The 10,924-nt window shown below is 48.2% G+C and overlaps 3 protein-coding genes across 3 annotated transcripts; 1 reads left to right on the plus strand and 2 right to left on the minus strand.

Annotated features, from left to right (window-relative positions):
- Positions 1-201: 201 nt before the first annotated feature.
- im:7136021 (uncharacterized) lies at positions 202-3,589 on the minus strand. Its single transcript, XM_062396632.1, has 4 exons — positions 2,352-3,589; positions 1,560-1,763; positions 1,180-1,390; positions 202-1,093 (listed from the first exon to the last, which is right to left on the minus strand). The coding sequence occupies exons 1-4, from the start codon at positions 3,037-3,039 to the stop codon at positions 841-843; spliced, it is 1,356 nt and encodes a 451-aa protein (XP_062252616.1). The 5' UTR covers positions 3,040-3,589; the 3' UTR covers positions 202-840.
- A 923-nt stretch (positions 3,590-4,512) lies between these two features.
- yipf6 (Yip1 domain family, member 6) lies at positions 4,513-6,709 on the minus strand. Its single transcript, XM_062396634.1, has 2 exons — positions 6,185-6,709; positions 4,513-5,614 (listed from the first exon to the last, which is right to left on the minus strand). Exons 1-2 carry the CDS (start codon positions 6,521-6,523, stop codon positions 5,267-5,269), a joined length of 687 nt encoding a protein of 228 aa, XP_062252618.1. The 5' UTR covers positions 6,524-6,709; the 3' UTR covers positions 4,513-5,266.
- Positions 6,710-6,872: 163 nt separating this feature from the next.
- snapc1b (small nuclear RNA activating complex, polypeptide 1b) lies at positions 6,873-10,820 on the plus strand. Its single transcript, XM_062396633.1, has 11 exons — positions 6,873-7,217; positions 7,487-7,622; positions 7,840-7,996; positions 8,082-8,222; positions 8,308-8,412; positions 8,493-8,639; positions 9,008-9,061; positions 9,384-9,446; positions 9,573-9,711; positions 10,174-10,245; positions 10,379-10,820. The coding sequence occupies exons 1-11, from the start codon at positions 7,199-7,201 to the stop codon at positions 10,414-10,416; spliced, it is 1,071 nt and encodes a 356-aa protein (XP_062252617.1). The 5' UTR covers positions 6,873-7,198; the 3' UTR covers positions 10,417-10,820.
- The last annotated feature ends 104 nt before the right edge of the window (positions 10,821-10,924 follow it).

The raw sequence follows: 10,924 nt of genomic DNA on the forward strand, positions 1-10,924 counted from the left end.
AAATAAGATTAAAACTAGAAATGAAAAGCTCACACGACCCAAACAGAGGATGCTTCTGAAAACAACATCATGTGACATGTTGGATTGAAATGAATTAAATTAAATGATTGAGTCATTTAAGTTTAACTTTAGACTTTGTGTTTCTGTGTTTGTTCTGATCTGAGCTTTCCTTTCCCTAACAATTTGAGAAACAACATGATACAACTATGATAGTGCATTTATTCACCAAAATAAATAATTAGTTCATATAATTGTGACAGATACTGATGAAGCTTCATCAACACATTATATTAATGACACATCAGTGGATAGTTGTGAGACACTAAGGCTGTGATCCGCTGAAATGAGGATTATGATCAGACTGAAACAGCAGCTGACTTTAACACCTGATTATTCACACGTTGATGAACTGATGGAGCTGAATGAATGTTGGTTAGTTTGCTAACAAATGGATCTGTTGTGGAACCAGTTAGAAAACCCAGTCCCAGCTCCCGGCCTCGTTTGGTGCCTGCTGGTCTGAGTCGTCCCTCTGTTCTCTGGATCTCCTCCTCGGTCAAACTTCACTCTGCTGGTTTGCTCAGAGCTCATAAATCCCCAGAGGGCTTCATATTCATGAGGTTCTGAGGCCCAGGTTTGCTCTAATCTTCAGTTCCATTGATTATCACACGATTCTAACATCTGGCGACTTTCATTAAGTCTCATTCGTCTTCAAACCTTTTCCTTCAAAAGACAACAGGCCCCGTCTGTCCTCATCCAGAGACCGACTCCTTCATCCCCGACTCCGTCCTCCTCTCGCCTCAGGAGAATAAAAACTGATTTCCCAGTTCTCCCTCCAGCTCCTCAGTCCCCCTCCCACACACAGTCACACTCTCGCAGAGGGTTCCTCTGGCGCATGGTGGTGATCACGGTGATCCGGTTCTCCGACAGCTCGCGCAGCTGGTCGATCAGCTCCTGCACACAGGGGCTGGGCCAGGGGTGACCGTTCAGGTAGTCCCTGAGGATGTAGGAGCGCTCCACCAGCAGCTCCAGCTGCACCAGGTGTCGCAGCCGGTGGAGGCTCAGCAGGTCTTTCTCTGGTTCTCGGCGGAAGAACCTGAGAACACAAGAAGAAAGAGAACAAGATCAAACAACCTTATCTGTCCTCTGAGCGGTCGGCTCGCCGGCTCCTGTGAAACTCACCGTATCCTGAGCGTCCGCAGCTGAGGGAACAACATGGGGATCCGTCTGCAGAGGCTGCCGCTGGAGCGGTTCTGCTCGATGTCCAGGTGCTCGAGCGCCGGCACCTTCGGAGCGATGGAGTCCATGTCCTTCAGAGTGATGGCCACACGCAGCATCAGCCTGGTCACCGTGGACGGGATGGTGGTCGTATATGTGGCGAGAGAATTACCACCTGAGACGACAACACGACAAAACTGTCAAATCAAAGTTCTGCAGAACAAACACAGAGATAGAAATCCTGGTTCTGGTCCCTGCACCACAGAATAACAAAATAATAACAGAACAATCACACATTCGTTGGTGGAAGGATGATCACAGCTGTCAATCAGACTCAAACCCACCGATGATCTTCAGAGTCTCCAGCTGCTGCAGCGGGCTGAGCCAGGAGGTCAGGCGGCACTGGATCCCCTCTCTGATGTACCGGTAGCGAACCGTCAGCGACCGGAGCGAGGTCAGGCTCCTCAGGGCGTTCTCCGGCAGCAGGGTTTCTGGGTAATCCACCAGCTCCAGACTGGTGAGGGCCGGGCCGCCATACCGGCTCGTTCCTGTCGGACCCAAGAGGAAGAAGAGGTTTAACAACTGTTTGGAGTTTTTTTAGTGCTTTAATTAAAACTGTGGGGATGTGAACTTTGCAACGGCCATTTTGAAAGGTTCTATAACTGCTCTGTTTGTTGGCGGGTCGTGGATCCAGATGGTGGATCCTGATCGGGGTCTAAGGTCACACCAACACTGCTTGATACACAAGATGTCTCCTCACATCTTCAACCCATTAAACATGATGATACAAACTGGTTCTTCTCATGTTGTAACTTCTGTTGTGTTGTTGTGTTCAGTTCCATCAGCACCTGTGTGTGTCCGGTGAGAGGATCCTCACATGTGACTCTGGGGTTATTTCCCCGGTAATAAAGGTAGAATGTGTAGTTCCACTCTAAGAGACAAACTGATTTGTGAATATGAGCTGCTCTTATTAAATGGATTGATTGATTGACAGGTCTTGTGCTGGACTGGAACCAGACCTGCTAAACTTTCAACTCGAAGAAATAAACAAGTAATCGATTAATTGATTGATTGATTGCAAAGGCAACCAATCAATCAGCCAGGTAAGGGGCGGGGCCGACAGGTGCCAGCTGTACCTGGCTCAAGGGGACTCAGGTAATCGTCGGGCAGCGGCTCCGGAGGCTCCCCCCTCATCCCCCACGACAGGTGCCGCAGCTTGCTGAGGTTCCGCAGCAGCCGGTGGAAAACCCCGCAGGGCACCGGGCGCACGGTGTCCAGCCCGTAGCCCTCCCCCTGCTGGTGGAAGAGCAGGTAGCGCAGGTTGACCAGGTGACACACGGTGCTGATGAACTGCTCCGTGCACGGCAGCCGCACGTTGCACACGCTCAGGTGCGTGAGTCGCTCCCGCAGCTGCTCGCTCACGCCCCGGCCGAGAATCGCTTCTTCCCAGGCGGCGTTCCGCACCCCGAGGTCCCTCAGCTCCGGGAACCGGGCCAGGTGGTCCAGGTACCGCTCCCTGTACAGCCGGCCCCCGTCCACGAACACGATGGCGGTGAGCGACGGGAGGAACCGGACGAGCCGCCGCCACTCTTTGCGCCGGAGGTGTCGCACAGAAACCCGGGTGAGCTTGCGGTGGCGCAGGGTGTCCCAGAAGCCGTAGGTGTAGCGCCGCAGGTCGGACAGAACCACCGTGTGGTCCCGCCACAGGGAGCCGTGGTCGATGAGCCTCCGGAGGCAGCGGCAGCAGCGGCGGACCGTGCTCTTCTCCTCCTGGCTCAGGAAGCTGAACACGTAGACCCACACCTCCGGGGGCAGGTGCTCCATCTGGGACCGGGCTGAGGGAACCGCGGGCCGGGCAGCAGCGGGAGGTCGCACCGCCTCAGGAGCAGAGGAGCAGCGGGAGGTCGCACCTCCTCAGGGGCCGAGGAGCAGCGGGAGGTCGCACCACCTCAGGGGCAGAGGAGCAGCGGGAGGTCGCACCTCCTCAGGGGCCGGGCAGCAGCGGGAGGTCGCACCTCCTCAGGAGCAGAGGAGCAGCGGGAGGTCGCACCTCCTCAGGGGCCGAGGAGCAGCGGGAGGTCGCACCACCTCAGGGGCCGAGGGGCAGCGGGAGGTCGCACCTCCTCAGGATCGAGGTTCAAACCGTAAATCAAGATTCAAACCCAACGCGGCGATCAGCTGTTCACGGTCCCAATGTTTACATGCACGAGCCGACTGGGAAGGAACTGTCGCGCCGGGATGACGTCGAATGTTGTTGTCGTCGTGAAAAAATATATATAAATAAAGAAATCTCTTACATAATGTTAACTTTTAAACTAATTAAAGAAACCTATCAAATGACACAACATATATTCCACCAAGTTATAATAAACAGCTTTCATATTATAAGAACAATATATATTTATACATGGCGTAATACTGATAATATTAAAGTGAACTGTAAGAATGTAAGCGAGTATTCAATCTCCATGTTGTTGAGATGACTTCATTAAATTTGATATGATCGAACGTGTAACGTCAAACTTATGCGACTTCCTGTTGCGGCTTCAATCACGCTCCGCCATAACGTCTTTTCAATCACCCGAAATGTTTTTGTGCTGTTCCTGACATTTTTTTTTTATATAAACATACTATATATATATAAATAGATAAAGATATAGATTGATTGCTCCTTCAGTTCCCACTTTTGTCCACAAGGTGGCAGTCTTGTGCTGCTCAGCTTGAGCTAATGTTGTGATCTGACCAGAATATTAATATGATTATTATAACCATAATTACCATTATTTATATCTTCTATCATTCTCTCTATCAATTTGTCTATCGTCCTAAATTGTTATGTTTTTGAGAATGGATTAATTAAATTTGTATTAATTTCACATTCATGTATATTTGTCTTTGTTTACAATCTGTCAATGATTTTTGTGAAGATCAGTGAAAGGTAACTGAGGGTCTTTTCCTTAGGTGGCGCTGTTGAGCCATTTTGCCACGCCCATTTCAAATTACTCTAGAATAGTTACTTTTGGGGATTTTGAATTTATTGCAAACTTTGGTAAGAAGTTTGTCAAGTCCCTGAAAAGACCCTAAAGGGAAATAAAACTCCTTCGACATACAGTAGGGCTCCCACTGTAGGCGCTCGGGCACTAATAACAGGAATGATTGACGCACATGATTTATAAATTCTGTTAAATCAGTTTTTTTTATTTACACGAGTTGGATTTAAAAGTTAATTCATACAGAAAGTAAAATGTCTGATTTAGTCCGACAGCTGAGCCTGAAAAATACAAATCATTCAATCACTGCAAATCAAATATCTTTTAATAATTTGTCTTTGATGAAAATTAATACCCATAAATTAAACTACATGACCAGACAGTGTTAGTAATTTAGTAAGATGAATGACAGATTCAGGGGTCAAAGGTTAACGGTCAACGGGCAGGTTAGTCGACCAATCACAGCCAGCGGTTCCCTCAGCATGTGATCACGTCCGCTCACCAACAGTCTGCGAGGGGACGTAGAGACAGACATCGTGAAGATCGAGACATTTGAGACGTCATCTGTCGTCTCACAAAAAAGAAAAATCATTCCTAAGAAAAAACTTCAACAAAAATGCAAAAGAGCGAAATGAGACGAGAGCTTGTTTCCTGGTGGAGCTGCTTCAAAGTGTCAGAACCCCAGAGCGACCGAGGGGAGGAGACAAATGAAGGCTGCTCTGGAAGTCTAACATTCATAAAGCGTTTCTATATACAAGATTATGGACCTTTTTTTATTCTACACAGCTTCAGGAGACAAACTGGAAGAATCTGAACATTTTCATCAGCTTTTTCAAACCCTGTCTGCAGCATAAACCCCTCCCCCCCGCTGCTCCCGAAGGAATTCCTCTAATGTCCCATGAGTCAAGAAGCTGAAGCTCAGGAACACGTCTGTCACGTCAGTTCAGATCCGAGTGTTCGTCTGAGTCCTTCCACCAAACAACCTCCCTCGTCTTTGACTCTAATCCAGTCCTCCTCCTCCTCCTCCTCCCGCTCCTCCTGCTCCTGCTCCTCCTCCTCCTCTACTGCGAGGGCGAGAAGGTCAGGATCATCCACCCGATCACGAAGTAGAAGAGGAACACTGGGTACACCACCAGCGCCTTGCGGTTGGCCGGCTGGCTGTCGCCGAGGAAGGCCGTGGAGGCGAAGGTGGACCAGCCGAAGGACGCCGTCACCACCACCAGCCGCACGGCGAAGCTGACGGTCCCCGAGCCGCCGATCAGCACGATGCGGCACACGGCCATGGCCACGGTCAGAGGCATGATGCAGTAGCCCAGCACACACAGGCTCTGGAAGAAGGAGATGGTGCCGCCCAGCAGCTTGGAGTTCAGGGTGATGATGATGGAGCCGAACCAGATGATGACGAAGACCTGGACACGGGAGAACATCACAACGTGAGAACATGGAGTCAGCTGGAATACACAAGTTATTCATAACCCTGATATGGAATCAAACGTTTATGCTGCCGATCACGAGTCGGGTGAAATGAGCAGTGACGTCAAAACCTTCAGTCCTTCACCCTGAGTTCAGCTCTGTCTTCAGACCTGAACCTGGGCTACAGGGGGTCTGGACTCTGAGGGTCCGGACTCTGAGGGTCCGGACTCTGAGGGTCTCTGGCCCCGGGACGACTTCACTTTGTGATCACGTGTATTTTGGTGAAATGCCGCCCGGTGAGAATCTTTCTAGATTTACTACAAATACTCATTCGGACTCAAGATGAGCTGATTATACTCCAGAGGTCAAAGGTCACAGAGACTTCGTGAATCAGGAACACAATTATAGATTGAAACTGCACTGGTTTAACTGGTTTGCAGAGGCTCACAACCACAGCTCGATGGTTAGGGTCAGAACCACTTGTTCGTGCATCCTCCCACCCCCCCACCCCACGCACACATGAACCAGCACCCAGACCCATGTGGACAATGAGACGGGTCCCGCACCTCAGCGAACTGCGGCCCCCCCTGGTCGTCGGAGTCGGCCGCCCCCCCCTGCAGCAGCAGCGCCAGGGTGACGCAGAGCAGCAGCGGGCCCCACAGGTCCCAGTCCCGCAGCAGGGCCGAGCTCCGCTTCGGGTACAGGACGTGGATGAACTTGTTGCCCACCGCCCGCAGGTCCCGCAGGATGGTCTCCTTCACCGGCTCGTCCAGCGTCGAGTACTCGTCGTCCCTCCTGGAGGAGCCGACGGGGACGGAGATGTCCCCCTCCACCGAGATGTCCCCCGAGATGGACACGTCTGACAGGCCGGCGAACGGCCGGCTGGCGTCGTCCGCCGCCGCCATCTTAACCGCTCAGGGAGGCTTAGCACACGGGGACTAGTTCCGCTGGAGCCGGAGACACCGACACAACCGGACCGACGTTAAATGTGACAGACGTGGAATCGACCCCACGGTTCTGTACCACTGATTCAGATCCGGTTCATCCGGTTCGACTCCTCCACGTCAGCCGAGCTTTGTTTACTTCCGCAAGACGTCATCAAGTACATCCGGGTGGAGCGTTCACTTACACCTGCATAAGTCGGAAATTTTGAAACACGTATAAAAGGACATTTTCTAAACTTGTCTGTTTTCTCGTATAACAATGAAAGTAATAATAATAATAATAATAAATATAATAAACCTTATATAGCAGCCTGCTTTGAGAGCAAAGCAAGAAAAGTAAATATAAGGGAAATAATGAGCAGGATGTCACATATAGAAAACCACGTTCAGGGGGTCGGAAACAAATTAAATGAATACACATAGAGCTGTGTCACATCATAACATGAAAGAGTGACGTCATTAATGAAATGATATGATAATAAATATCATTTCATTTTAAACTCTCAGGTGTCCACCGTGTAATAACGACGGTCCTTGAAGGCATCATACACGCTGTGGATGACGCATTAGAAGTGCGACGCTCGTGGTGTTTACGTTTACTTACGTTCACTGGGTCCAGAGTAACACGTTTTCACAATGAAACGTTCAAAACGTGGTGGGTTTGTGTGTCTGTGTTATTTTCCCTGTCTCTGAGGCTGTGTAGGATTCAGTTGTGACCTGTGTGTGTGTGTGTGTGTGTGTGTGTGTGTCTGTGTTGTGTTCTCTCAGGCTGTGTAGGATTCACTTGTGACCTGTGTGTGTGTGTGTGTGTTGTGTTCTCTCAGGGGAGATCGATTCACTTGTGACCTGTGTGTGTCTGTGTTGTGTCTCTCAGGGGAGATGGATTCACTTGTGACCTGTGTGTGTCTGTGTTGTGTCTCTCAGGGGTGACGGACCCCTACAGGAAGCAGTTCAAGTCAGATTGTGAGTCGCTGCTCGGCCGATTCCAGAAAACTGAGTCGGTCCGATTTCAGGTTTTCTCTCAAATCTGGAGGGAATCGAACTTCTCACACATTTTCTAGTAAGTTTAACACAAAACATCACAACTGTGTTCAGTACTAGTCTGTGAGTAGAACTTATATTTTTCTAATAGCCACTTATCAGTATTAATTGTCAATATAAATAAAACTCAATCATTTTATGACATTGTGAACCTCCGGACCTGAGAGTGTTTCCAGATCCTCTGGTCCAGTCCGGTTTGTCGGTATCGAACACGTGTGCTTTCTCTCGTGCTGCAGCGGCGCCGTGAAGCACGAGAAGCGAGCGTTCAGCCGCCGGGCTCTGGATCTGGCCTACAGCTACTTCCTGCCCCCGCTCACCTTCCAGATCCGGGTCGGGGGCCTGTACCTGCTCTACAGTCTGTACCAGACTCAGACCGCCTCGCCGCCGGAGCAGGTGAGGACCTCGCCGTCCACCGGAGCTTTAGATGAATGCAGTCGAACCTGAAACGCAGTGAACCATGAGGTTCTTCTGGCTGCAGATCCGCGTGGCGCTGAAGGACTGGGACGAGGTGATGAAGTTTGAGAAGGACGCGGCGGACGCCCAGCACCTGGACGCCGTCTACATCCTGCGGCAGCTGATGTTCCTCAAAGCGTTCCACTTCACCGCCATGCCAACGCTGGTGAGCCGGCCGCCTTCGGCCCATTCTTTGTTTTCTCTCCTTCCTCTGTCTTCATCCACCCATCCTCCTCTTCCTCCCGTCCCAGCTCGCCTACAGGAAGAAGAGGAGGACAGAGAAGTCGGGCTTGTCCGAGGAGTTCGTTGAGCGAGCGTCTCGTCCACAGGAGCTGATCAACGGAGACCTGCTGGAGGTGAGAGAAGAGACACGCTCCATTCTGGCTTCAACTCGGACAAACACGTGAACTAATAAATCCTTGTGTCTCCTCTCCAGGAGCTGTCCAACATCCACGAGCTCTACGAGAACATGAAGACGTCCGTCTCTTTGCCGTCGGAAACGTCCGTCAACATGATCCACAGGAGCTTCGTGCCTCAGCTGCGCGGCTCGGTCCTGGACTTCCACAAGTGGCAGCAGAACAAGGTGAGAACCTCCTCAGGGTTCTCCTCAAATGAAACCGAGTGTTTGCATCTAACAAGTTCCAATGAGGAGCAGATCAGCAAACTTCAGTACTACACAATAAAACTGTGGAAGGCTTCTCTCTCCAGGCAAGAGGAAATAAATATGAGTGTAAGAATATATAATCATGTAAGAGAACGTGTGAAACCATCAACAACAGTCGTAGCAGAAGGAAGAAGAAAAGTGATTGTGAGGTAAAAGCTAAGTTTTCCTCATGAACCTCCGAGGCCACCGTAGATCTCTTTTTAAACTTCTTCTTTGATGAAAGTTCATCTTTCTGACCGTGAACCTGTTTCTCTCTGTTCCCCTCTGATGCCCCCTGGTGGCGTCAGGATGCAACAAACCAGGATGAAGACTGTGGGGAGGGAACCTCGTCTCAGCAGGAGGTGACGGACACGACTTGAAACTTTACTGAACTCATGACGTCACTTAAAGTTTGATTCAAGTATAGTTGTTGTCTTCTGTGTGTCGTGAAACTCTCTTTGTGTGTCAGGATTCTTCACGTGTGTGTTCATTTACAGATTCAGCTGCTTTGTTACACGTCATCATAATTGGAACTGGATCGTATAAACTTAGAGGATTTTTAGAATTCTCTTATTCTCATAACTTTCAAACCTCCATGTTTTTCTTCTGCCTTTTTGTAAGTTGTGATAATAACCACAACCAGAGAGCGGTGCTGTTGTGTGACTTCCTGTTGTGTGTCCCCAGTGCTCCAACAGAGCCGGCCTCATCGCCTCCATCAAATCGAAAGCTTACGGAGAGGCCGCCGAGGTTTGCTTTTATTTCTTCTATTCACGTTTTCTTTAAAGTTGAAGAGTTGGTGAAAATGCTCTTTAACTTCCTTTTTAAAAACTTGTGTGTTTGTGTGTGTGTGTGATTTTGTATTTGTGATCTCAGGCGTCCAAGTCCCGTCGGCACCGGCAGGTGGAGGTGGATCCGACCAGCAACGAGTCCGGCCCGTCCAACGCACCGGGTCGCTGCAGGAAAACCAAACCGTCATTCAAAGCCAGAACCAAGGAGAAATTCCTCTTCTCAGGTAAACTCCTCCCACTCCTTCAAGCTGAGCTGTGGGACGAAGGAGGAGTTTGTGTGTTTACAAAAGTGTGACATCATTATTCATCACGTGATACAACTGCAGCTTGTTTACTTTGACTAACTTATTTATAGATTTAATCTCAAACTCTGTCCCATAAGGAAGGCCGGTCCACACAGTGTTATTGTATAAACACATACACTGTGTAATTTTATCATCTATTTATTAATTTTTCATGACTTTATGTTCATTTGATTCATTGTTTGGTGAATTTACAATCATTTAAAACAGAAAACTAACTTTCACCTCACAAACACGACATTAATCCCAATTTCATTAGAAAATATTTCCACATTCACACAATCTCATCAAGTTCTATAGAACAACATGTTGTCACAGATTCACACAACACTTTAATTAAAAGTTGTTGAATGGACTGAAGGATGTTTCTGATCTTCTTGTCAGGTGACCTGTTGAAAGCTTCCTCATCGACCACTATGATCAGTCATCTCACCAGTCTGGACCCAGTGGCTGCAGGTAGACAGCTGTCACTCAAACCCATCATGTTTCTGTGTCCTCTCAAAACTCACCAGTTATATTAATATTCCTTTAATCTCATTTGTAGTTTCTTCCATCTAATGATGTTTTTCTTTTTTTTTTACTTTTTCAGAGAAAGTAAAACAGTTTAAAAGATTCCCGTCGAAATGAAGCCGACTCGGAATCGACCGGAGACACTGAAGAGAGATTTTATTTAAGAACACATTTAAAATGATTTTACATTTTAATGTTTTTTAGATTTTTCTGTTTTAATGGTTTTTAATGACACACAAACTGGTCTGAGGGAGAAAAACTGCTCATGTTGCAGAAAGTGAAGAAAATAAGAACAGAAATGTGTTTGTTTTTAAAATCAAAAGGTTTGTGGAAAATACAGTGTTCATGTTCAGCACAGTTTTATTACTGGTGTAAAAATGTTTTATTACATTTCAGTGTTTTGTTATAAAAATAGTTCTACCAGTATTTTGTTCTCTTGTCTCTGACCTCACTGGATGTTTGACGCATTAAATGGAGTCAAGAACTTATGATGATTCTGAGTTCTGAGAGATATTTTCAAAGTTATTGAAGTTATATGTTTACAGCGAAAATGTGTTTCTTGGAAACGACAAATCCTAAACGAGACTGTGGCCCCGAACATTCCGTAAAGGTTTATTTCATAAAC

The sequence above is a fragment of the Platichthys flesus genome, chromosome 10, assembly GCF_949316205.1.
Source record: "Platichthys flesus chromosome 10, fPlaFle2.1, whole genome shotgun sequence".
Taxonomy (NCBI): domain Eukaryota; kingdom Metazoa; phylum Chordata; class Actinopteri; order Pleuronectiformes; family Pleuronectidae; genus Platichthys; species Platichthys flesus.

What these genes read in the sequence shown, in the direction of transcription:
- im:7136021 (XM_062396632.1), bottom strand. Translation starts at nt 3,039, where the DNA reads ATGGAGCACCTGCCCCCGGAGGTGTGGGTCTACGTGTTCAGCTTCCTG. An exon ending in CCTGAGTCCCCTTGAGCCAG is followed by an intron (nt 1,764 to 2,351) that starts GTACAGCTGGCA and finishes TGGGTCCGACAG; the next exon opens with GAACGAGCCGGTATGGCGGC. An exon ending in CTGCGGACGCTCAGGATACG is followed by an intron (nt 1,094 to 1,179) that starts GTGAGTTTCACA and finishes TTGTGTTCTCAG; the next exon opens with GTTCTTCCGCCGAGAACCAG.
- yipf6 (XM_062396634.1), bottom strand. Translation starts at nt 6,523, where the DNA reads ATGGCGGCGGCGGACGACGCCAGCCGGCCGTTCGCCGGCCTGTCAGAC. An exon ending in GGGGGCCGCAGTTCGCTGAG is followed by an intron (nt 5,615 to 6,184) that starts GTGCGGGACCCG and finishes TCCCGTGTCCAG; the next exon opens with GTCTTCGTCATCATCTGGTT.
- snapc1b (XM_062396633.1), top strand. An exon ending in ACAAGTGGCAGCAGAACAAG is followed by an intron (nt 8,640 to 9,007) that starts GTGAGAACCTCC and finishes TGGTGGCGTCAG; the next exon opens with GATGCAACAAACCAGGATGA. An exon ending in CTTACGGAGAGGCCGCCGAG is followed by an intron (nt 9,447 to 9,572) that starts GTTTGCTTTTAT and finishes TTGTGATCTCAG; the next exon opens with GCGTCCAAGTCCCGTCGGCA.